This window comes from Thunnus maccoyii, chromosome 23 (assembly GCF_910596095.1).
Source record: "Thunnus maccoyii chromosome 23, fThuMac1.1, whole genome shotgun sequence".
Taxonomy (NCBI): domain Eukaryota; kingdom Metazoa; phylum Chordata; class Actinopteri; order Scombriformes; family Scombridae; genus Thunnus; species Thunnus maccoyii.
Genome location: NC_056555.1, coordinates 24,607,674 through 24,634,455, shown reverse-complemented (window position 1 = coordinate 24,634,455; position 26,782 = coordinate 24,607,674). Strand labels below are relative to the sequence as shown.

The 26,782-nt window shown below is 38.9% G+C and overlaps 1 protein-coding gene and 3 non-coding genes across 8 annotated transcripts; all 4 read right to left on the bottom strand.

Moving 5' to 3' along the window:
• Nucleotides 1–535: 535 nt before the first annotated feature.
• Nucleotides 536–25,425, bottom strand: pthlha (parathyroid hormone-like hormone a). Of its 5 annotated transcripts, none has more exons than XM_042402543.1 (6): nucleotides 25,410–25,425; nucleotides 21,462–21,728; nucleotides 9,083–9,208; nucleotides 8,627–8,748; nucleotides 2,073–2,609; nucleotides 536–1,247 (listed from the first exon to the last, which is right to left on the bottom strand). In XM_042402543.1, exons 4-5 carry the CDS (start codon nucleotides 8,731–8,733, stop codon nucleotides 2,096–2,098), a joined length of 621 nt encoding a protein of 206 aa, XP_042258477.1. In that variant the 5' UTR covers nucleotides 8,734–8,748; nucleotides 9,083–9,208; nucleotides 21,462–21,728; nucleotides 25,410–25,425; the 3' UTR covers nucleotides 536–1,247; nucleotides 2,073–2,095. The 5 variants fall into 5 exon arrangements, with proteins under 5 accessions (XP_042258477.1, XP_042258475.1, XP_042258476.1 ...); XM_042402541.1 differs by lacking the exon at nucleotides 25,410–25,425 and adding an exon at nucleotides 22,267–23,040; XM_042402542.1 differs by lacking the exons at nucleotides 9,083–9,208; nucleotides 25,410–25,425 and having other exon boundaries at nucleotides 21,462–22,242.
• Nucleotides 4,224–4,296, bottom strand: trnat-ugu. The gene has a single exon. It is a non-coding gene; the product is annotated as a tRNA-Thr (tRNA).
• trnat-ugu lies at nucleotides 4,579–4,651 on the bottom strand. The gene has a single exon. It is a non-coding gene; the product is annotated as a tRNA-Thr (tRNA).
• trnat-ugu lies at nucleotides 5,023–5,095 on the bottom strand. The gene has a single exon. It is a non-coding gene; the product is annotated as a tRNA-Thr (tRNA).
• Nucleotides 25,426–26,782: the final 1,357 nt, after the last annotated feature.

Genomic DNA, 26,782 nt, shown 5'->3' with positions numbered 1-26,782 from the left:
TGCACCTTACTACCATAGCAATATCCATCTGACTTACACTAATGTACAGTGTATTATAGCATATTAACATCACTGAACAGTGTATACTCAGCAAATTATATATTATAGGTATGGTTATATCACTATTCTTTTTCTATCTATTTATCTATCTATATCTAGCTGCAACTTATGATTATTTTCATTACTGATTAATCTGTTTATTATTTTCTTGCTATTTCTTTCTTTTCACTAATAGATTAAACTATAAAACTTCCATCAGTTTCCCAGAGTTCAAGGTGATCTTCTAAAGTCTTGTTTTGTTTGAACACCCAAAAAAAACCCAAAATACAGTATGTTGACTGACTAATCTATTCTTCAACTAACTGACAATGAATATATGCAGCTTTAATTAAAGGACTGAGTCATTTCCCCACCACTTAGCATGATATTTCTAGTGTAAAATGAACATAGCTATGAATTGATTGAATTCTTATCAGCAGTAACAGGAGGAAGTGAAATCAAAGACACAGACTGAGAGGAGGATACTGTCAAATGTTTAATCCGTTCAGTACAGGGTGTTTATCTCAGTGCAAGTGCCAAAAACAACAATATCGAGCCGTTAACGTGTTTGGTTTATGTACAGATATGAACTTTGGCATTGAGAAGCAGAGCGGGCCGTGGAGGAAACAGAGACAGTGAAGGCAGCAGGTGGGGTCGAACACAAGGTGAGGCATCGTCAACAAACAGCAGGAAAACATCCGAAAAACAGCAGCAAAGAAACAAAAACTGGACAGCTGAACAGAGCGAAAAGGTCAAGAATCAAACTGAAAAATAACACAGAATGACGACCGTTGTTTTTTTCTTCATTTCAATCAACCACAAAAACAAGTCAATGAACAAAATTAATGGTATATATATTTATATTTATATATCTAAAGTGCATTATGGTACAAAAATATAGAAGGTCAGCAGCACCTCGATACATTTACAAAATAAATACACCATTCAGACAAAATAAATTACCGCAAAAAAAAAAAAAATCTGACATAATTGGAATAAAAAAAGAAAAAGCAAGGATTCACAAAGATTAAAATCTGTTGCCCCACAGAGCATCAAATAAGTTTTTTTAATCATATTCTGCTATCTATTCTGCTATATTTAGAATATTTACAGACAATAAATATTTTCCAATTTCTTTCCAAACAATCACGATTACAGAGGACTGTAACATGAATATTTAGGAGTCCACTCGAACTGTCCATAGGTTTCTGAAAGACAAACACAGAGAGGGAAACTCGGGTTAGTTCACGGGTTTAGTTTATGTCTGGAAACAATTAACAGTTATTGTCATTATCAGTTAATCAGCTGATTAGTCGATGAAATGTTAAAAAATAATGAAAAATGGCATTCAAAATTTCTTAGTTCACAATGATATCTTCAACTTAGAGCTGTTAGTCAAATAATTGAACACTGGATTGACAAGATATAAATCTGCAACTGTTTTGATCATTGAATAATTGTTTTAGTCACTTTTTTAAGCAAAAATGCCCAAAATTCTTGTTTCAGCTTCTCAAAGGTGAAGATTTGAAGCTTTTCTTTATTATACATGCTCTAAAACGTGTTAAATTAACTTTTAACAAATTACTTACTTAGCTTAGATTTGATTTTCTGGTTTGCTTTGTAAAAGTGATGCAACTGGTTTCCCGACTATTTCTGTGTAAACTGAACATGTTCAGATTCGAAGTGTATCTGAGGTTTAATACTCTGATACTCTAAGCACTGAAACAAGGAACTGAAGACAAACTGAAAAGGAACTCAAAGCTGCAGAGCGTCAACGGGTTTAAAGCTCTTCAGTTTCACATGATTCAATTTCCTTTTAGGTCTCTTTCTCTTTTTACTCGTTCTTCTAAGTTTATGATTTCAGTATTGATTTGTGTAACATAACTTTATTGCCATTTCGGTCGAGACGCTCTTAAAAAAGAGATTTAGAGAGTAACTTCACAGCAGTGTTTCTTCTCTCTCTGATTGAAAGTTTCAGTCTGTTTAAGTTGTGACTTACTGTTTTTAGATCAGACTGTGACCCGTGAACTCACCTTTGTCAGAGACTGACAGCGTTTTAATGCAGCGCCCTCTGCAGGCCAAACAGAGACCTCCACTCCAGGTGGAGTCCGCTCCCGGGCTCGTCCTCCAGCCTCCAGCCCAATGAGCGTGCTCTTCTCTTCCTCTTTTCTCCTTCCCGCCTCTTCCCGGACCTCCCTTTCTTCTTCTTCTTGCCGGGTGCCTTGAGGACGCCGTCTTTGTATGTCTGAGACTTGTTGGTCTCCTGAGGCAGGTTGGTGCCCTCCTCTTCCTCCAGCCGGAAGCTGATGGGGAGGTTCTTGGTTCCTCCGGGGGGTTTGGAGTGCAGGGTGCTACCGGTAGTGCTCAGGTTGATGCCCAGGCTGACGCCCGGTAGCCCGACACCGGCGCCGCTGCTACTGCCACCTCCGCCGGTGGTCCGGACGGGGAGGTCGCGGATCTCTGCCGTGTGGACTTCGTCCAAAAGCTCCTGCAGCCACATGCGTCGCTTAAAGTCCTGCAGTGTCCGGCCTTTGTCGTGCATCAGCTGAGCATGAGTCACAGAGCGCTTACTGCAGGAGAAGACCAAACAAAAAAACATGAAAATCAACAAAATCACAATGAGTATTTGTTTTGAGAACATTTATTGCAGTAGTGAGTAAAAGTCTGGCTGGACTTTACACCAAACTTCATTCAAATTTTAACAGCTATTGAGACGTGTCATATTGTAAATTGCTTTGGAAAAAAGTATACAACAATAAACATAATAATTGTTACACTATCCTGTTTTTAATTTGTACATATTTCAAGAATATATATTACATTTATCTTCTATTGAGAGTAAAATAAATACATAATTAGTACCAGAAGTACATTTTTAATCAAATAAAAGTGTGTAAAAATACCTTTTATAAGCTAAAGTCCAGCATTTAAATGTTATAGATATTTAACATGCATGGCGGGACTTTACACCAGACTTCATTAATTTTGAGATGTTGTACTTCTATACAAGTAAAAGTCATGGATTTATATGTTTATTTAGGTTAAAGTAAACAACTATTATATTATAATGTATTACTAAATGTACTTCAGTATCCAAAGTAAAAGTTTTAAGAGTGAAGAAGAGTAGTGTTTAGTTTTGCTGCCAGATGAATAAAAGATTTCTGAAACATTTCTGGTTTTAGAGATTGATGCTGTTAAATCAGTTGAAAAACAGAGAAGAAGAAAGATAAAGAATGAAAATAATGTTGTTGTTTTTTTTTTAATTTACTCAAAATTGTGAAGTAAGTGTGCATCTCTGCAAAAACTGTGAAGTTCACTTGCTCCACCAGCAGAGAGCAGCATAAACAAAAGAATGAGAGCGGAGGCCTCAAACACACCAGCTTTGAGTTCTTTTGGCTTCTTCCTCATTTTTTGATCCCATTTTTCTGCTTCCCTCACCCTCTCTTTACCCCTTAGTTAAATAGCTTGAACAACTTTGGACAATATTCTCCAGTAATTCCCTGTTGCATCCACACAGTGAAATGACATGATTCATGGAACCGCAGGAGTTGAATTTGTTTCCAGGGTTGTTAAAACTGATACACAAGATCTCCGCCCTGCCAGAGGAGGTCCAGATGAGTTCTCTCTCTTTTTCTTTTCACAGAAAAATGCCAGATTTCCTTTTGATTGCTCATTAATACGATTGAGGCAAAACCTTTGGCCCTTCACTTTTCATTAATATGAATGTTAACTGACAGATTCATGGCACTCAGACTGGATGGATGAAAAACTGGTACCACAAACGCTACAGACCAATTACTTGTGGTCCAAAAGACAAAAAAACAAAAGATTTGGGACAGAATGTTGCTGAAATTCAAATGTATGAAACTGACAATAGAGCAGTCAGAGAGAGGGTTTTCAATACAGCAAATCTGTTATTCTTTAAACAATGTTTTGATTTGCATTCGCATCCAAAACTGCTTTAAAATAGACTTTTTTTCCCCTGCAGAATATCTAAATCCTGCCGGGTGATATCAGAGCTACGAGGATGCCAAAAACTTAAGGGAATTCTGGTCACTTAAACTAACCACATTGCTGTAGCGCCACCTACAGATGAATTGCTTCACACTTTGCAGAATTTGTTGGAGCTGATGTGTGCAGATAAACTTGTCTGTAAATGCACAAAAGTTGGTTTAAAGTTTTGAAGGCCCCAGCGAGATTTGAACTCGCGACCCCTGGTTTACAAGACCAGTGCTCTAACCCCTGAGCTATGGAGCCCTGCTGTAGCCCTACTTTAGCCCCACCCAGCAGAATTTGATAACGAATCAAGAAAACTCAAAACTTAAAAAACATTACAGAAAAAGATTTTGAAAAGTCAGTTCAGGTGGAAATAGACGAGCTTTTAGAGTCTTTCAAGCAAAACACATTCATTCTTGATACTAAACTTTATCGTATTTTACTGGATCACTTCAGTTGTGTGATTGTTTTCAGTTGCAGACAGTCTTAACACAAGCTAAGACAACTTTTATTGTCCTGGAGAAACTTTCATAAAGGTTCTGCAGGCCCCAGCGAGATTTGAACTCGCGACCCCTGGTTTACAAGACCAGTGCTCTAACCCCTGAGCTATGGAGCCCTGCTCAGGTATAAAAGCCACACCCACAAGACTTTGACAACCAACCAGGATAAGACCAGGCATAAAAAATAAAAAACACGACTGAAATGGATGGTCATGGTGATGGATGACCACATGGTGGCGCTATCTGCACCAAAGAGTAAAGACACCACTTCTTCTCAGGCCTAAACCTGAACTTTACACTAAGATTTTCTTTGTTTTTCTGACGTCACACCTTATTTATTCATTGCCTTGCTGTAGCGCAACCTACAGGTGAAACACTAGCAAATTTTGCAGGATTTCTAGAAGTTGACTTCGTTATGTGTTTGCAGCTGCACAAGAGTTGAGTTATAACTTGCTTCACTCTGAAATCACTTTCTGAAAACTTTTCAAGGCCCCAGCGAGATTTGAACTCACGACCCCTGGTTTACAAGACCAGTGCTCTAACCCCTGAGCTATGGAGCCCTGCACACTAACACATGCCACCCCAACAAGAGTTTGGTAACCAATTAAGTGAACTATGGCAACAACAAAAAAAAAAATTCAGGCTCATTAAATAACAAATACAAAAAGTAAAAAAAAATTCAAAATGCTGAAAAATCTATTCATATGGAGATGTGGATCTATACTGCTGATATTAATAATTAGATGCAAAATGTGAAGGACTTCAGATAGCCACATGGTGGTGCTATCGTCATAAAAAACTTCTGAACTTTACACCAACCTTCATTTAATTTTCTTCTGTTCCTGAGATGTGGTGCCTTGCATATTCATCAGCTTGTTGATCTACACCAAAAACACCTTAGCCTTGTGCCACGGCTCAGCTTTGGACCAAACATCATTGAAATATGCTACGTTCTTGAGATGTGATGACTTATTGTAAGTCACCTTGGACCAAAGCACCCGCCAAATGAGTTTAATGTTATGTGCTATAACCTTGCAAGTAAAAAACAAACGGGACTCAAAACATACAGTAACCTGCTTGTTGACAGGCATTTGATTAAAACAAAACTGGACTTTAACAAAGTTTTCAGGCCTGAAAGAAGAAGAGGAAGAAGAGATGACTCAACAGAAGAACAGGAGCTCCAGCTCTCCATCAGCTCTGATTCTGACCAGATGGGACGAGGCAGCGGCCCGACCTGTTATCTTTCCAGATACAGCCGGAGCTGCAGAAGGATTGGGGCTTTGCTTTGCCGCGGTGTCGCGTTACTCAGAGTCTTAACTCTTATAAAAACAGAGAGGCAGAGGGCACGGCTCGAATCCTGGGAACCACGGAGCACCAACGCCGGCCAAACACTTCAGGTGTCTGAGCACACAAACAGTCAGGCTTCAGTTGGAGATACCGGCAGCTGATTAGAGATCACAGTTTCCCATGATGATGCCCTCCCTCTCCCTCCGGAGGTCAGTTTAATCTGGAGGGCGTGGAGCTCTACAGAACTTCACAGAAATTATTTACAGTTTGACTTGGATTCATTTACGGAGTTTTAACAGGAGGTTTTGTTGGAAATACTGAAGTCTGTTGACCAGCAGGACACTAAAAGCTAAGAAGGGAAGAAAATTTGACTGATGAAACCACACAGACAAAAAAAAACAACAACTAAATTTCTCTTTCTTATTCAGCTCCCCCAACGTGAAAGTGTATTTTCCTGCTGAATAATAATAATATCCTGAACAAAACTCACCTCCCAAACACAGAGGGAGCCCCTGAGAGCAGCTTTTGTTTATATGCATACAGATATTTCCTGTAAATCGCAGGCCGAAAGAGAAAAACACACACACTGGGAGTCTTTGAAAACTGATCTGACTCTGTTTTTACCTTTAATAAAGCTCACATCAAACAGTTTCCAGAGAGAGGAAAGGAGGAGGAAAATGGCCCTGATACATCCTGAGGTGGCAGCGCTCCAACGGCCTACCTGATGTTAATTGTTTCTCTCTGTGGGAGAGGAATGAAAGGAGGAGTGTGTTTCCTAAAATCAGCAGTGTGTCATTTCCCAGCGCTGCCTGGTTGAGCTACTTTGACTTGCGCTCAAATGTTTATCAGTTCGACTCCCAGCCTCCTGTCAGAGTAAACTGGGATGATGCACGAACCTGATGTTTGATATCTGTTCATTACGTGAACTACAGCAGCTCTGGTTTACTGTCGTCTACTGATCCTCCAAAATCACAACCCCCAAAGAGATCATGTAATGTCTAACTGGACAAGATGAAACTTTCAAGACATTTCTCTAATCTTATTGTTTTTAAAAAAAAATATGTTCAAATCTGAGAAGGACAAAGTGATGACTAGAACTGGGTACGGTGTTGAAATGTGTCAACAAAAACAAAAACCGGTTTTGAAAGTCTGGTTAAAATCAGAACCTTATTCTTTGATCAAATCAACATTTTGCAAAATTTTGAAAGAAACACATTTATATTCCTCATGGTTTCAAAAATATTTTGTCAAAATTCAGGTGGTACTAGTATTTTAATACTAGAGCTCAAGAGAAAATTAATCTGTGAAGATTTTGCTAATCAAATAATCATAATAATAAATCAGTATTTGGTTCCAACTCCTCAACTGTGAGGATTTTCTGCTTATCTTTGTTTTATATCATTGTAAACTACCAAATAACTAATCAATTTAATGAGAAAATAATTAGAATAGTTGTTAGTTACAAGTGATGACTGGATTTTAAGGTGTCACAAGCCCCCTAATAAAGTACGGGATCTCTCTCTCTAACCTCTCTACCATCACTGCAGAGACCTTTTCAATTCCAAATTCAAACTAAATGCAATTTCTGAATGCCTAAAAGTAAAATAGATCAGTTCCTTTTGTAGAAACCAGCAGGCTTTTTCTGATCGAAGGCCACAGCAGCAGATGAAGGCGTGTCAGAGGTCACCAGCTTCCACCGCTGTGATTTTTACCTCACGGTTTTCATCGCGCCTGTGTTTTCCTTTCCACTCAGGTGGCGTTAACCCCAGTCCCGAAATCCTATTAAGTGCATATCACACAACGGGTGTAGCTCTATTTCCCCTGACATAAGCATAACAGGCCCCACACACACTGAGAGAAAAGTCTCTTGTCCTGAGTGTGGAAACTGCTGGAGCCCGTTAACATCAACGTAAACCTGGACGACACACGGTTTGAATCACTTTAAAGACTCAACTCTTCCTCCAGCAAGCGGGTTCAAAACTGAAACTGCTGCCACCAAAATGCATTTCAGATGTGATCTCTCTCCCCTGAGACTCTGTGTTTAATTCAGTCGGAGAGGCCAGAAGTGTAGAAGAGAAAATCTTACTTACAGAAATCCAAAAACCCACCCTGCTTTTAGAGCATCTTCCCACTGCTTCATTAAAAACTGATTACATCCAAAAAACGTCCCAGCGATTATTATCTTTCCAGAGGGAAAAAGCTCAAAGTGTGTTTAGCATTCTGGCTTAACAACTTGAAAGAACATTTATTCTGCTTGGCATAAAACACCTCAGCAGGAGCAGCAGGTTTGGTTTGGTCCACAGCCGAGCCGAACATCAGCATTATTCATTTCCCTCCTTTGCAAAGACTCAAAGTCTTTGTCCGGGGATGGACACCAGCAGGGAGAGGCTGTTAGAAAGTCTGAAACCTCCCATCCAGGACCTGAAAGTGTCAGATAAAGACCAACAACAGCTACAAAAACCCCTCTCTGAGTCCTGGATGGAAAGTGACGGCGAGGAGGTCAGAGGGTTTCAGACGGAGCTGCTGGGAGTTTATCACACAGAGACGGTTTCTGCTTTAAGTAAACACACAGGTGGGCGAGGGCTAACTAAACAGCTGCCAGCACGTTTCACAAATGAACACATTTTCCAGCCTCTGCTCACCCACCTCGCAGGGGGATGCATGGAAATAAATGAAAAGACAGAAAGAAGTTTCTTGCTTTTCAGCTTTCATGAGCTTTTGATTCAGGAACACAGACTTAAGCTTATTAAGTGAAGTAAAAGTTGAAAGGTTGGAAATCTTAAAAGAATAAAATCCAGACTTACATTCTGTTGCTCAGGGCATCAATCGGCCGTCCATAGTGTGGCACCGGAGAGCAGAGCAAGAAGAGAGCGAAGCACCACTGCTGCAGGACTCTCCTGGAGCAGAACATCTTGAAGATAAGTTTCTGAAAAGAAACAAACAAACCCATCAACAACCTGAACCGAAAATGCTTTAATACTGTTCATACTAGAACAACTCAAACTGCATCTTGCACCATCTCAGTCTAAACTCCCCAGCTGACAACCTGCCAACTGTGAGTTTTTCTCTGAGCTGCAGTTGTTGAAGTGATTAACATAACCCTGCTTCACTTCACACTCTGCAGATGAGACGAGACAGCTGCAGAAACCAGTCCAGCATGTTTCACAGCAAATTCCAAATTAAGCCACAACAAAGCTGAAATAAAACAAACCAAAACAAAGAGAGAAGACGAAAGAAGAAGAGCTGAAGGGAAAACTTACTTTCCCACAGCAGTGTCTGTCCCACGCGGAAAAAGATAACGTAACAGAAAGAAAATAAAAAAACTTTCCAGTCTGACTTTCCACCACAAATGAGAAACGTCTCAGGGACAATCCAGGTGATGACACCTTGGAGAAAGAAAAAAAAAAGACATCCAGCAGCTCGTCTTTATTGTTTTTTTTTGTTTTTTTTTAATTATCCTCAGTTTTAAAACTCCTTAAAGTCAGAGAAGAAGAAGTCCAGCTGCAGCTCCAGCAGTCCTCCAGGTGTCCTGCTGCTTAAGGTTGAAGGTGAGTGTTAGAGTGATGGCAGGGCAGGCAGCGTCGGGACGCACTGAAGCTGCACTGCTGCTGCTGCTGCTGCGGTTGCTGCAGGTCGATCTGATGGGAACATTTGTTGCATGCTGCCTGAGTGCCTGCGCAGGTCAGAGGCGAAGGGAAGGGGAGGACTTATTAACAAAGAGGAGGGCCTCCATGATGCCTCTGCCCCTTAATGTGGAGTCTACTCAGAGTGAGGAGTCAGATAGTAAAAAGACAGGAGGAAATGGCAGGAAGGTGGCGCCCGAGCAGCACACAGAGAGTCAACCTGAGACCGCAGCTGGAAATATATGAGGGTCAAATAGTGCAAAAAAAAAAAAGGATGTACTGATTTGTCCATTTGTTCATGAGACAATTGTGTAATATTTCAGTGTAAAGGCTGAGAAAGTTGTTATTGTATTTTTTTTCGGGACAGTGTGCAGTTTTTAACATAAATGATGTACTATACCAGATTTAGCTTTAAGCTAATTTTTCATCTGCAGTCCCTTAGTGAGTCACAGATAAGGACGACTACAAAGATTAAGTAAAATAATAAAACAAAAACAAAAAAACGCCTAAAGACAAAAGTAAAGACAAGGACAAAAAAAATGCAAAAAACAAAGGCATAAACAGATGCAAAACCAAAAACAAACTAAAATAAAGACATAACAAAAACAGCAAATCATCCTGAGACCACAGCTGGAGACTCAAATACTGCCCAACAAATATTTCAGTGTTAAGGAAAGTTCCACACTTGGAAGACGAGGACAAAACACCCCCCCAAAAACTCAACAAAGTAAAGGCAACAACAGAGGCAACTATGATATTTGATGATATCTGTTGATATGCTGGTGAAAGCTTAATCTAGATCTGAAATGCTTTGTTCTGACACAATTTGTATTTCTTGATATTTGACTGGAATTCAAAACCTTACAGAATATAAAATAGAAATTCAGTTTCAAAACTACTTTAAAATACACTGAACTTTATGAAATGAATGGAACAAATATCTGCCTGGGTCATTCGCAGGTATCTCGAATGATGACGTTACTGCGGTAATAATTCTTGGAGGTATTTCCGTCCTGTTTGACACTCTTGGTGTCTGATGCACAGTGACAGCTGGTTTGAGTGGGCATCACAGCAGTGACTCTGGGCCAACGCTGGCCTTTATATGCTCACTACAAACCTGAAGATTCAGGTGGTCTGTCTCAGGTACAACACTCGGCCTCCAGCCATGACACTGAAATCTCAGTAGAGGTGATGAGGTCTGGCAGGCTGGACCCTGAACTGTCTGTAGTGTTACAGTACGCAGAGACATGTAGCATGATCTCCAAAAACACAAATATAAAAACTCTGTGGACGGTGTAGAACAAAGTTTCCAAACTATGTAGAAACTAGTTCTCAGAATCTGTTTTGTGAAAAGTTCAGAAAACAGTGAGTCTGAAAACAATCATACAATACTGCACATTGTACGCAGTGATTGAAGGATGTTTAGCGGTTCAATGTTGACCATGTTCACCATTTTAATTTAACATGTTAGTAAGCTAACATTTTCTAATTAGCACTAAACAACTTTATGTATTTGGTCATAAACCAAATGAAAATTATGAAAAAGTCGAGAGATCACAAAAGTTTAGGGCTGAAACTAATGATTATTGTCATTATCAGTCAATCTGTCGATTAATCAATTAGTTGTTTGATACATAAAATGTCAGAAAGTGGTGAAAAATGTCGATCACTTTTTCCCAAAGCCAAAGGTGACATCTTCCAAGATATTCAGTTTACAGTTATTACAATTCATCCTCTGGGGAATACGAATGTTGTAACAAAATTTCATGACAATCTATCCAATAGTTGTTGAGATATTTCACTAAACAACAAAAATCAACCTCATGGTGGCACTAGAGGAAAAGTCTGAGGATCACCAAAGTCAGTAGGATTCATCCTCTGATGAATATGAATGTTTGTACCAAATTTCATAACAATCCATTCAATAGTTAATGAAATATTTTAGTGTCGACCAGAGTATGAACCGACCTGACATTACCATCCATAAAGCGACACTTTGGTTAAGTTTGGGGAATGACTGTGATCATGGTAACAAGAAACCAACGTCCATTGTTGGCAGGAAATGGGAACCAAAAGTGGTCTCCCACATCGAGGTCTGACATTTTTTGGGCTTTTGCTGAAAGGACCGATGCTGTCGTCTCATTATTGAGGGTGATGACACTTCATATGAACTGGTTAGTTTTCAGAGTACTGAGACCTTTACTATGATGAGCTGAAAATAACCATGGAGACCAAGAAAAATAAATCACCACGACATGACATGAGTGTGACCTTCTACACAGCCTCTAACAGACAGAATGGATCATTTCACTTTACAGTAAATACATTTCTACCATCTGCCCATCAGACCATGTGAAGCGTTCATGATGCACATTAGCGTCTTCTGACTTGTAAATCTGTTGTGTTGTAATTAACTGTTATCATATTCAACTTCATACTCTGCTCTTTAACACACATTTCCATCTGTTTCCCTACAGAGATCATTACATTAGATTACATAAATCTAATCTAATCTAATCTAATCCAGTTAAATATGAGTCTGGGTGGAAACATTCCTCGTGTCTGAAGATCAAACACACTTAAAAGCCTCAGACCACCAACACTGTCACTGCTCTTTGGCTCAGTGTGCTCTTATGTAACTCCTCACACTGTGCTTCATTTATTAGCCTGATGGCATGTTGGTAGTTCATGTATAAAAGGCACGAAATATACAGCTGAACTAAAATCTTCCTGGTAATTTTATCAACCTTGTAAATTACATAAGAAACATTATTTCTCCTAGTACAAATCCATCCCTGACAGGTAGGCTAGACAGGAAGTGATGTCGGGACTTTGGCTCTATATTAGTCTGGAAAAGTAGAAGAGAAGAAGTGAAATTTTCTGACTTTGGCACCTCTTAGTGGTAGCATCAAAAAGACACCAGTGGTAGAAAGTAACTAAGTACATTTACTCAAGTAACATTACAACTTTACTTGAGTATTTCCATGTGATGCTACTTTCTACATTTCAGAGGGAAATATTGTACTTTCTACTCCACTACATTTATTTGACAGCTTTAGTTACTTTTCAGATGAAGATTTGACACAATGGATAATATAACAAGCTTTTAAAATACAACACATTGTTAAAGATGAAACCAGTGGTTTCCAACCTTTTTGTCTTTTGACGTCTTACAAAAAGCAGTGTGTAGTCGGGGTCACATTTCACATGTCTATGAGTTGTTAACAGCTCCACCAAATAGTGATTTTTCCCTCTAAACTTCTCACATGCTTTCATTTCAATAAATGTTCAAATGATCCAATACTTCAGCAAAAATCAAAGATTAGAGAAAAAGTCCAAAAACTGAAAACAGATTTGTGTATCAGAACTTTGTTTTTTCTTCTTTCCTCTCCCATTAATCATCTCACCACCCCTCAGATTTATCTGCTGACCCTTTGGAGGGGCCCGACCCCTAGGTTGGAAACTAGCTAACTGTATATAAAGTAGTGTAAACTAGCTCCACCTCCAGCAGCTACAACAGTAACATGCTGCTCTAACACTGATGCTTCACTATTAATAATCTAATGATGTCATATATAATAATATATCAGTCAGAGGGACCAAACCACTACTTTTACTGCAATACTTTAACTACATCAAGCTTTACTGTAGTAGGATTTTTCATGCAGGACTTTTACTTGTAATGTAGTGTTTTTACATTGCTGTATTGGTACTTTTACTGCAGTAAACGATCTGAGTACTTCTTCCACTGCTGGAAGACACTGACAACGATGCAAGGTGCTACATGAATGTGACTTAGAGGACTGCACAAATTGTCACTTGGAAGAAAAGGCTATCATATAAAAATAAGTTGAAAAATAATCAGACAAGAATCCTACACTTAGTGTCTTTAAGTAAAGCATGTGTGTTTCCTGAATTCACCTCCACACATCGGAGGCCCCCCCCCCCAAGAGCAAACAACAGTAAGTCAGACAAACACTGCAGCGCCATTCCTCTGACTGACACATGTTGAAATATCTGCAATCTGTTCCAGCTGTCGCCTCTTACAATTAAGAACAGATCTCTGGGAGAGAAAACCAGCCCAACACACACACAGAGGGTCTTATCTCTCAGGCAGGACCCCCAAAAAATCTGTGTGGAAATCATTTGTGGGTAAAAATGTTTACACAAGCATGTGGCATCAACATTTCACATGTTCGGAGCTGAGATTTATGTGTAATTGTATACGTTTTTTATATCTCAACACCATGTGAATGCTGGGTTTGAAGCATGTTTAGAAACAGCAGATATATGATTAATGTTACTTACATTTAAGCCAGTTTTCTTCTTTGTAAAGCAGACTTCACACGAAGACATTGTTCTGATTTCTCTTTAGGAATGTGAGCATGTTAAATTATTGATGATTTGGTTTTCAACTGGGCTAACATTTGATATCAGTGATTCCCAACCAGGGGTTCTGGTGCACTTCTGCAGTTTGTAGAATACACCTGGAAAGATTGCAGAGTAACTCAACTAATTTACAAAAATAGGGGACAAGTTTTTGCCAGTTGGGAGTGGATTCCACATTTTTACTCAGCCCCCAAAAAACAGCTTTTGAATCAACAACATTGTGAAGCTCGTACAACAAAAGTACCAATACCTCAAAACCGTGTACAGCGATTGAGCATGTGCTAAAACTAGCTAGCGAGAGAGCAGACAAGTCAAAATCTATCACTAAACATTATGGATGAACGATTTAAACATATGTTTCTGACTTTCAACCAAAATACTGAGTATTCCAGGATCACTATGACAACGTCTATATAGTTAAATCTGCAATAATATGTTTTGGCCACTTGGGGGCAACAGAAACAAGCTTTAACACAACATCAACCTATTAATGGACTTGTTAGCAAACAGTTGCTTATTTCCACATCCAGCAGTTACAGAGCGACATTATCATTCATGTGGAGTCGTGTTTCTGTCCACCTGGTGAATGTGAGTACAATATTCACTCTCTTTTAGCTCTGTTTTTACTCTCTACCAACTCCTGAGGGAAATATCTGGCTCTTTAGCTGCTAAATGCTCCACTATGTTCACCAGCTAGTCTACAGCTAACTGTGTCTGTTTGCCATTTGGTGCTGAGCAGGTAGTGTACAGCGGCTTTTTACAGCTTCTTCTCTGAAAACGACGCTATGAGACGCTGAGAGTGAACCAGAACAGTAAAGTTTCAGCCGGACAGATAAACAATGAGCTGAAACTCACTATAAAGCTCCGTAAAGCCGAGAGGAGCTGCAGAGTCTCTGATAATTCTCTGTAGGTTCATCACTACGAGCCACATTTTTATTTTTTGCTACATTTTGGATTAATTAAATTCATATGTAGTTATTTCACTTAATTTCTGATCTTTATATTTGGCTTTTGCTTTTTTTTGGGTTTATAAATCAAGAAACTAATAGTGAACTGATTCACCCTGCAAATTGGAAAATCAGTTTTCTCAACATCTAATCTTTAGCTTCCATCAACTGCAATGCACTTTGGGAGTCATAGTTAACTTCTACCTCAAAGTTGTTGTTTTTTTTTTGTTTGTTTGTTTTTTTAGCAAAAACAGACATTTTCTAACACAGATGTTCATTTTTTTGTACTGATTCATCCAGGAGTGTTTCATGTTGATCCAAAGAAGAAGAGAGAGAACTGAGAGTCACTAATGTTGTCTCTGAGAAAACTAATCTCTTTCTCTTTTACTTTGTAAATCTGTAATATCCAGATTAAAATCAATTTAAATGAACACATTTGGAGCATAAACGGGTGTTGATGAAGGTGTACTTGATGTCCTCAAGTGTGAGGGACAAAAAAGACAAAACATTTTGGCAACCACTGAGCAAAGATCCTACTGATGTTACCTAGAGACAGCAGTGCTCAACACACCGCCTCGGTTGGCCAAATTTAAAAATCTGGACCTGGGTTAGTCTTTAAACAGTTTTAATCAGTGTACCAGCTAATGTGACCCCCCCTTCTTGAGGTCCTGTGAGTGTGGACACACGCAGTGTAAAGAGCAGCATGAAAGCCCAAGCATTCGCCCACCGTGCACTTCTAAATGTTTAGCTAACGTTACGGACGGCCTCCAGGGGTTTCAGACGGCCAGCTCCAAAAACCCCTGAAGGGCAGTGACGAGTTTTCTTCAGGCGGGGGATCCTATATGTTTATCAGGGCTTCCCTACAGTATGTTCTCTGACTCAACATTAAGTCAACTGGCTGGGTTGAGTCAGACTGTGTTTTCAATTTACTCAATTATCTCAAACATTCTGGCTTGGCGACTGTGGTCTATTGATGCGTCCTTGATTTTTACCCAGAAATAGCAGCTTGACTGTAAAGGTCACTGTACGAACATAAAAAGCACAATGAACACATTATTTGTTAAATCTGCAGGCTGCCAACATGAAGCCTGGATATGGTGATGCAACAAACCTTTCTGCTGCTCTTTTCATTCATTAGTGATAATAAACAGAATCCATTGTTCCTTCCCAAGTCATCATTTGTGATATAAAAAAAAACTTAACATTTTGATGGTGAGTGATTAGTGCCAGGGAGAATCATGGGAGTAGTTTTCCTCCAGTCGTCTGCAAATTAGTCAAGTTCCTTCCATTTTATGAGCTCCTGAGGTTGGAGTCAATTCAGGAACACAAAGTCCAGGGAGGTTTTTTTTTCTTTCTTTTTTTTTTTTTTTTTTTACAGGAGAACAAAAGGAGGAGTGTCAGGATCAGTGATTACCTGTCTTCGTCACTCCCACCTCCTAACGCCTACCTTGTGCAGCGCATTCGCTGGAAAGAAAGATCTCATGTGCTGCTGCCCTGAAAGCTACTTTACCTGCACATAAACAGGTACAAGAAGAAAAAAAAAAAAGGCTTTTCCTGGCAGAGGGCAGCATGTGGGGTCGGAGCCAGGAAAGCTGTTTTAGATTCATAGAAAATTGCTGCGTTTTGGCAGAGCACGACATACACAAAACAAATGTCCGCTTTTAATCTTTGCGACCGCACCCCCCGCCTCTCCTGCCTCTCCTTTTGAAAACAATTCTCCTCACAAAGGCACGTACTGTTAGCATCCACCCCCCTCCCCCTCCTCCCTCCTCCATCAGTGGTCCTAACTCTGCCACCCGCTCTGTCCTGAGGCCCCCACGCCGTTCACCATACCGTTAACATTAACCCCGTCCGGTCACAGCTTCACATACCAAGTCATATCTCTCACACATAAAATGTAGAAATAAGTGGGCACAAGTGCAGATTTTAACCTCTTAAAAGCTGTTTAATCCTGTATATTTAGAGCTGAAACAATTGATTGAAAATTTATCTGCAACTATTTTGATAACTGATCAATCATTTAAGTAATTTTTCAAGCAAAGATTTGATGGTTTCAGCTTCTTAAATGGGAGACTTGTGTTATAGTTAAATAGGACACACTTTACTTTAAGTCCACCTATTTAGAATCAACATAATCAGTACATAAACAGTTAATAACTGGTTTATAATACGCTATAATGTAGTTGTTAGCAGATATAAGTGTTTATTAATGTATTATTTAACAACTATAGCTCCTCCTGTGGACACCATGAAGTGTTTGCTGCTGTATAAACAGATAATGAATAACAATATAGTAAAATACAGTTGTAATAATATAAAATGTCTTCATGGGAGAAGTTTGACTGTTGACAAACAAAAAAAAGTGTTATTTATCAGCTGTTCATATAGTCATTATAAATGACAAATAGGGGGATTTAAATTAAAGTGTAAATTAAACATGTTTGGGTTCTGGATTGTTACTCGACATTTTGGTCAATTCCAGCTGTTAAGTCACTTACATCGTCTGTGAGAGAAATTAATGCAACTTTAACTTCTGGAAACATCTCATCACTGCTTCACAACGCTATCGGCTACTAAGTTGAACTGTCGGAAGGGCAACAGTATAAAATCCTACTTGAATATGAATATGTGTAGATAGATTAGACTTTGGTCTTTTCAGTCATTGTGGTCATTTTCATAAATAACGCTGTGTCATAAAAACACGGAGCATTGAATCGAGTCAGTCACTGTTTAAGGTCAAGAATGAACTTAAAATCTCAACTAAGTCCTAAAATTGCTCAAAAAAATGGAAATATGAACATTAACTGACTGGGCAAACTCTGAGTCTGCTGAAGAAGATCATGTAATATGACTGAAAGCACCAGAAGAGGTACTAAATGGACCCTGTGGTGAGCTGCCAACAGTGCAATAAATCCTTACCAATTAATTTCAAGGGTCCAACCATCAAAAGTCGTCAATTTGGTTTAATTTAGGCAGAACACGACAAAAGGAGGAGGATGTTAAAAAGTTAAATAATCTTAATTTTGAAGATGCAACATTTAGGTCTGTTACAGATCAGTTGTTTTACCCTTAAAAGTTCCTTATTTCATAACCGTTCCACCTTAATCTGAATATGACACATTTAAGGGGCTTTTACGGTGTATAAATAAGTGGTTCTGTTCCCCAGTGAATGTGAAACAAATGCACAAAAAGTGACCTCAGACTGCATTAAATGGATGTGATGGCAGTTTGTACAGCAGCTGTGTGACTTGCAGTAAATCACAGAGGAGCTCTCGGGGTGAGGAATGGAGGCCGGACGGAGAAATGATGGAAAAGTGCGAGCAGAGGAGGGGGGAGCAGGGTGATGGATGTTGATGATTGAAGGATGATGAAGAGACCGTGAAACGTCTCGCTCATTCTCCTCTCAGGGGTGGCCTTCCTCTCTCTCTCGTCGTAACCTCTGGCTTACCTCCGGACCTCCTCCTCTGCGGCCCCGGCTTCGCCCGGTGGCGACATATTTTAACGGAGGAATTCAGGAATGTTTTTTGGGGATGGACAGAAACTCAAACTCCCAGTTTCTTGTTTTACTCTCATTCCCATTATACAACACACGCCCACCACAGGAACACATGCTCCACCACTGCTGTGCAACCACAAATAGTAATTCTTTGGAGTTGTACACTACAGTGAAAGCTGACATATTTTCAAAGGTTTTTGGCTACCCAGCCTGACCCGATGACCGTTTCACATAATATGCTAAATGGAGCCCACAAAAGTACAGTTTTTAACCTTGAGTTTGGGGTCTCAAATATGAGGAAAAAAAAATTCAGCACATTTTAAAGAAATTACAATTTATATATACTTTGCTTTGATGCTAGAATACAAGAGTTGGCAGATGTTGCTAAGATGGTGTAGCGCTGCAATTAACAATTATTATCATGATCAATTAATCCGCGGATTATTTTCTCGGATAATTGATTAATTTTTTTGTCAATAAAATGTCAGAATATTGTAAAGAAAATAAAATGCCCAAGCTCATGGTGACGTCTTCACGGATCAACAGTCCAGAATCCAAAGATATTCAGTTTACTGTCACGTATGACACAGATAAGATTAAAATCCTCACATCTATGAAACTGTAATCGGCAAATATTTGACATTTTTTCCCAATAAATGCCTTTATGAAATGATAATTTCATTATCAAAATAGTTGCAGATTCATTTTCTGTTGATTGACTAATCATTGCAGCTCTAATTAGGTGTTAGAGCAGTATAAGAAGACACAGGACATGTACAGTGGATACAGGAAGGATAGAGCACACTGAGGAATAAAGATTTAAAGTGTCCTCACTGATACTGTATACATGGATTCACCTTTTCAAATGTTTTTCTTTGTCTTATATTATAATAAACTAAATAAAACCGAGTTAAAGATCGTTTATCAGAACACACAAGCAATTTGAAGATGTCACTGATCAACATTTTTCAATATTTTCTGACATTTTGTAGCTCAAACAACTGATTTAATAGATATTAATGATGGATAATGAATAATAATGATCATTAGTTGCGCCCCTTACTCCAAACTTCTCAGTCTTGCACACATTAAACAATTAATTAATTGATTGGTTAATCTTTTAACACAAAATTAAGCAGCAACAATTCTGATCACTGATTGATTTTTGAAGTGAAAATGGCAACCATTCTTTGGTTCCAGTTTTTCAAATGTTAACTGTTAAATATCAAATCAAAATGTATATTTTCTGAATTGCATCAGGACTTTAGACGGTTTCTGACCGGCTGTTTTCATTGATGTGTCGTCTAAAGTCACATCAGAGAGAGAGAGAGAGAGCCAGTGAGTTATAAATAAGATATTAGACGTCAGCATAAGTAAATGGAACAGCAACGCTAAGCAAAAGTCATCTTCTTCTCTGTAGCCATTTGGCAGTTTAAAGTTTTCTGCATGCTGCATGTTAGCGCTGCGTGAAGCAACAAAAAGCATTCAGAGGAAAAGGCGAAGGCGCCTGCAGTCTGAGAGTCTGTGACTTTTGCAGATGTCACCAGATGGGTGTACATAATCTGCTGGTGTGTCACTCTTGGATCCCACCAAGAAAATCACGTCCCTGCGCTCAATTAGATCTGATTATGGTTATCGTCACGCTGCCAGCAAACTGGATTAGACCATGGAGAGGAACAGAAAGTGGTTTTGAGCTGTTTGACTCGCTAAACTGTTGTCATTTGCAGCAGTCTTGAGGGATTATGATTATTTGATTAACATTTGAAGGGAGACACTTGAGATATTCAACACTACTACGTAATAGTTTTTAGATAATAACAGCACTTGTGTTTGAAACATTAGTGAAGATGTGCTGAAAAGAGTCAGAATGCATCAATGTCATCATGTATAAGCATTCATTAGTAACTAACACTGAGAAACAACAACAAGCAAAGACTTTTACTAAACTTCATGATACAACACACTAAAAATAAGTTTAGAAGCTGTCTTATCTTGCATCACTACTTCTACCTTATAATCGTATGCTTATAGCTGCTAACTTGTGTGTAACCTTGTCTTTGAACACTGTTTTCAGATATATTCAGCTACATTTTGTGCATTAGAGAAATGGATTACCTTGATGTCACTAACAATGCTAACCTCAGTGGACCATGCAGTGTCTATTTCAGGTTCTGTTTTGGATGGCAGTTCATTTTAGTTGGTGTGATGGGCTTGGATCTGTCTTTAAATTGAAAATACATAAAATCTAGTAAAACAAAACAAAACAAAATCTATTTCCAATAAAAATGAGATTATACTGAACATATAATGTCACCAATATGATTGATAACGTTGCTACTGTAGCTTTGCTGCTAATGGCAGCCAGCTGACAGATTGAATACTTTATTAGTTTAGTTTGGTTGTTGTTCATTTTAAAGCCCTAATCTGTAGAAACTTTACAAGTATTATAATGGTTCAAGTTTTTGTCTACAGATGACAATCCCAGCATCGCAGCCAAAATGCCAAACATTTGCTGGTTCTTGTTTTATAGCATTGTAAATTTAGGATTTGGACTGTGGGTCGGATAGAAGGAACAGTCGTCGCATTTGGTTCTAGAAAAATTGTTTTGGGCATTTTGTAGAATACAGGAGTACTAGATCAGTTGATTTCAAGAAAAAAGTTAGTTTCAGCTCTATATTGCTTGAATGGTTGTTAAAAACAGGGAAAAACCTGAACAAGCAATATTCAAAGACTGTCAAAACATGCACCATAATAACATTAAATGAGACCACCACATCTCTTGTCAATTTTGTCCTCCATGGGACTCCGTCATCTTTCTTTACTATAACACTACTTATAGTCTCCTAAAACCTTCACAACCAAAGCTCTCCGTACTTTGTCCTCATAGGTCCACTTGGATCATAGTAACAGAGGACTTACGCATGTCAGGTTCAGGTAGGTTTTTCCCCGGGGTCGAGTCAAAAATGTTGGACTCGTGAAAACCTCAACGCTGCATACATACAGCATCTTTTACCTTTCCAGACACAACTTAGACATGTGCATCTCCTCCTACTAAACAGGTTTTATGAGGCTTGGAAAAAATAAAACCTTTGAAAAAGAATATAAGCCCTCTTCTTCACTGTTTATACTTGTGCACACATAAGAATGAATGCAAAAGAAACAAAACAAAAACTCATTTACTCACCTATATCAGGGTTCCTGGCTTCTTTTGAATATTACGAATCCACTGAAGAGTTGTCAGAAAAATAAAAAGTCTCACTCCTCTTGTTATAAGTTGCTGTCCTCTGAAGAGAAGAAGCTCCTCTGGTGTCTTGGAGGTTGCTGGAGTGTCTCTGCACTCGCTTTGCTTGCTTCTGAAGGTTTGAAAAGCTTTATAAATAAGGTTAAGCCCTCCTGCTGACATCATACACCGGTCATCACCATCATCACGGTAGAAGAAGAACCCATGGAGCTGCATATGTAATTAGATGGATGAACTTACTCACTCTATCTATTCTTCCCTCCTTCCCTCCCACATCCCCTTTCCTCCCCTCGTTTACAGGAGGAAACACACACTAAGACACCACAACTTTACTTCATAATTCAAAGTCAAAACTAATGACACATGTGAGTGCTGCTCGTTGTTTTGGCTCCTCTGGCCGGTAAATTTCATGTTTTTCACCAGTTGTGGTTTGTGTGGTTGCTTTACTCTCACTTTGTTACAGATTGATCCTCCTCACAGTGTGTTTTACTCCTCTGCGCGTCACTGAGGCATGGCAATAAAACCTACATGTTAAATTCAACCTTAAAATGTTATTCCTACACCTACCTAAACTTTACTTGGGCAGATTAATGTAATAATTTAAAAGCCGTTTATGAAAACAGTGTTCAGACACCGAGCACAGAGAGTCTAGCCTTTGTTTTTGTCTATATCGTCTCTGTTTTTGTCTCAGTTTAATTCTACTGTATTAAGTAATGACCCCCTGCTGCCAGACTTGTGTTTGACTGACCGGAGGCGAGCTGGGGGGGTGGGGGGGTGAGGGGGGATCTCTCCAAAACATGGTAGTAGTGGTTTTGTTCGTCACGCCTTCCCCTGCTTGCGTAGCGTTCCTCCTAATCTCCAACACGAAAGCAAAGCGCTCCAGTTTCCAGTCGTGCCATCTGGTCTGAGGTTCTCTATGTTTAGCAGAAGGGTCGTGGTTTGGGGTTGTGAACGCCGCCGTGTTGAACACTCCTTCATGAGAGAGGACTGCCTCAGAGCCAGACACTGCCTGCCAGTTCTGGCTCTCCATGAAGCCAAGTAGTATTTACTATTAATGTTCTTGGAGGAATGACTGAAGCCATAAAAAACACCTGAGAGAAATCAAGATTATCTGATAAACTTAAAAGGACTGATTTAAGTATTTCATGAAGTCTCACTTCATTTGGTGTGACTTCATGCTCTTGCTCGCTTCTCGATATAACAAGTTGTATATTTGAACCATTAAAGATATGCTAAAAAGAGTCTGTTGGTGAATGTTTTTAGCTAGAATTATACAGTAAGGATACATCAGTGTAACTAACACTGGGAAACAAGCTAATGCAAAAACAAAATTATATTAACTTCAGTTTTATGTTACAATACACTAAAAATAAGTTTAAGTAGTGCTTGAGTTTGACTTCAAGAGATTAAGCTTCTTTACAGTAACCATAAGCATTTGATAGTAGCTAACATTGGAAACAACACTAAAAAAACCATTTAAATACTGCTAGAGTTTGACTGTAGCTGCTAGCTAGTGCATTAGCTTAGCTACGTCCAAAATTCCATACTAACCATAGACTGTATAAAAATATGGACGTAGTTACTGTGACATCACCCGTTGGTTTCTGAAGAGCGGTTTTGAAGCTCAAAGTGAGCCGCTCCAGCCGTCGCCATCTTGGCAGTACGTGATGCTGCCTAACTCCCAGCCAATCAAAAATGGGCAAAGAGGCGGGCCCAATGGCTGAAACAAGTCACCTAGCGGCTGGCGGACCTGTCACTCAAAGCAGCCATGTCCTTCATTATGCAGAACTTTACGGCTTAATAAAACTTAAACGGGTGAGTTATAAAAAAAATTCACCTCCCGTACAGTTGTCATGAAAGAGGAAATTAGCTTTAGAGACCAAAACCGTTTTTTGTACCAGGCTGTAAACATGTTTATTTCTGCTGTAAAGTTGGACATTTTAACATGGGGGTCTATGGGGATTGACTCGCTTTTGGAGCCTCAAGTGGCCTTTCAAGGAACTGCAGTTTTTGGCACTTCTGCATTGGCTTCATTTTACAGCCCCGGAGGTTGCCGCTTGATACTAACGTGCTATTTTCGAACTTTCATATCCGAAACCTTTCATATATGAAACCAATAGTTCATTAAGTGCATACTTTTTCCGGGGGATATTACAGTATGCAAGCAATGGACACCACGCCAGTATAAATATCCCACAATGCAACGCAGTAGTGACGACGACAACAACAACAATATAACAGACAATGGCAGACAACAATAGCGTAAATAATGCTTCAATTTAAGTAAGGTTTCACTTTTCTAGGCATAATATTTTTAACTTTCTAACTTAATGTCACTACAGTAACAGTTCTAACCTCAGTGGACCGTGGTGCTGCCACCATGACAAAAATTTTGCTTTCTCAATATAACACATAGTTTATTTAAAGCATTAAAGATGCAGTGGAGAGTGTCGGTTGGTGAATGTTTTAGCTAAAATTATACAATAAGGATACATCAGTGTAATAGCAAACACTAGGAAGCAAGTTTAAGTAGCGCTTTAGTTTGACTTTAAGAGGTGAAGCTTATTCTGACCATAAGCACTGGATAGTAGTTTACACTTTGATAGTATAGAACACTCAGAACACTGCCAACAAGCTAACATTGGAAACAACACACTAAAAAATGCATGAAATACTGCTGAAGCTTGACTTTAGCCACTAGCTAATCTTTGTCTTTGAACTATATTTTGTACATTATGGAGAAATTATTTACTTTATGTCAAACAGTGCTAACCTCAGTGGACTGTGGACAGTTAATGTCTTTATACTGAGAAAGTTTATTTGTTATTTAGAGAAAAGGTTTCACATTATAACAAGAAAAACAACTTGTTATAACAAGATGATTATTAACATTCAAACCAGTACATTTTCTCGTTATAATGAACCGAACTAAACTACACTGAAGACAGTGGGGGTTAATGTTGATTTACTCTTCTCACACACATTTTCCCAGCTGCCCGGGGGAATCGTACCAGCGACCTTTCAGTGACAAACATGCTTCACTGACCTCCAGCTCAACCTGTCAAACCTACAAGTGAGTGCTCATTCTGCCCATCTGATCTTTCTCCATTTGCCCTTCAACACACTCCAGTCATCTCGCTGGAACATAAACCTACACAGAGCCAACACTGAGTCACTTAATCACCAACAAGCTCTCATACTGTACTTTTACACATGATCCCCTTTCCAGGGAAAGACTTGAGGAGACTCAAAATCTGGAGCTGAATTCCAAGAACTTTTTCCAAAGTGTAGAAGCAAAAGATGCTTTCCATCTTCATTTCCTCTTCATCTAACCAACCTGAAATTCTCTCTTTTGAAGATCGTCTTAGTATCACAATGTGTCTTATCCTACCACCAGGAGTCCTCTTAAATGGCACTAAAGTTTCCAGCTAAGTTTCTTAAAATGCTTTCACGTTCATGTTTTATCATTGAATTTAATCACTATCTCCACAGCGATTGGTTGACAGGTGACCGTCTGTATCAGTGTATGTGAAATGAAACAATGAGAAGCGCAAAGACAGACGGATAGGTAGAAACTTAATAACATTAATTTATGTATTTTATATACTGTATCACTGATTTCTATGGAGCCCCCCAGGTCTCATGGTAGAAAAAGAATATTAATGTGAACAGATTAATAAACCAAGCACACGTATTACTAAACAGAACACACGAGTGGAAACTATGCACTTTTGAAGGCCGGGGCTGTCCGTTAAAACTCCGTTCTGGCTCGTGCTGCTTTCTGTGATCACCTACGCTATGTTTTAATGAAGCCCGATTCATGGTTCTCATTTACGTATTTTTCTGTGTCTTGTCAGATCACGAATGATTATGAAATTCGACCATACATACTGAGCCCTGCAGAGGAAGCATGCTCAGTAGCGTCTGTCTTACACAGAACTACTCTCTGGAGACTGAAAACGTGATGCAGTTATTAGTCTTTGGAGCCATTTCTAAACAAACTAACGTGACCAAACTCTTCATGATGTAGGAACATGTCACCCAGTGCAGCGGTGTGACTCACTGACATGTTTTTAATAGTTTCTGGACAACAATGGAGGAATAAGATATATCAGACTTTAATACACACACAATACTTGTTAGTAGATCAGTTCAACGTTCAACGAAAAAATATAGAAATGTGAATGTTAACATATTTACTTAAAGCATTGGTAGGCAAATAACGGGCCGTAGACCAAATCCAGACCCTCCAGCAAAAATATTTGGTCCCCTCATGAAAGCTGAAGTTTTGTCTTTAAAGGCCCTTTTACATCTACCTCATTTGGTCCAGACTTCACAGTTTGATTCAAACCAAAATCTACCTTGGTACCATGGTAACACATGAGGAGAGGGGGAGACCTAGTTTTTAATTGAAATATGGTCTAACGATGTTATAAAATGTCAACTGGAAAAAACTGGACAGGAGAGCAATGCCACCTGAAGATAAAGAAACTGCAGCAGCAGTATACAAAGGTGCTGCTGCTAGTAATGTCATAATAATATTATTATAGTGGCAACAAAATAAATCTGTTAGGTGTGTCATGTAAAGTTCTTTAGTGTGCTCGCATAATTGCAATGTGAAACCAAAACTAACCATATCAAATGTATGCAATGTAACAAAAACATGAACCTTGCTTCGGACTGTCAGGTGTGAAAAGGCCCAGAGTTTACATCATAACATATATATATAATATCTAAGATCTACTTTAGGTAACAAAACAAACACAAACTTTTTGTCTTTTCCATTTTCAAACAGTAATATGTGTCTTTTTCCAGTGTAATAACGTAGGAGGATATGTGGACTTCCGGTGTTAATATAAGTTTCTTAAAAACAACTGATGAAAAAAGGGTAATTCAGTTCCACGGATCAAAATTAAATTTCACCCCCAATATCTCTGATTACTGTTCTACATCAAACCAAATCTTCTGAACTTTGCAGCACTTCTAGAAAGGATCAATATAAAAACATGAAAAACAGGTCAATGGTTGAACCTCATTACTGATCCCTGCACTAAAGGACGTAATGGACCTCATACCTGGGATCAACGGGTATATAATAGTATTATTGAATTGTTCTCATTAATCTCATTAATTTATGTATCCATATGTGTATCTCATGATATGGAGAATTAACAGGAAATAGTTAAAATTGTGACTCTAATGCACAATAATGACGCTTGAAACTGTATCAGTGCTTTTCCAAGAATTATTCCTTTTTTTTTTTT

Bases quoted from the DNA above. Each gene is read 5' to 3' on its own strand.
- pthlha (XM_042402539.1), bottom strand. From the start codon at position 13,801: ATGTCTTCGTGTGAAGTCTGCTTTACAAAGAAGAAAACTGGCTTAAAT. The intron at 8,749-13,753 runs GTAAGTAACATT...GTTTCTTTTCAG, and splicing joins AGAAGAAAACTGGCTTAAAT to AAACTTATCTTCAAGATGTT. The intron at 2,610-8,626 runs GTAAGTCTGGAT...CTTCTCCTGCAG, and splicing joins GATGCCCTGAGCAACAGAAT to TAAGCGCTCTGTGACTCATG.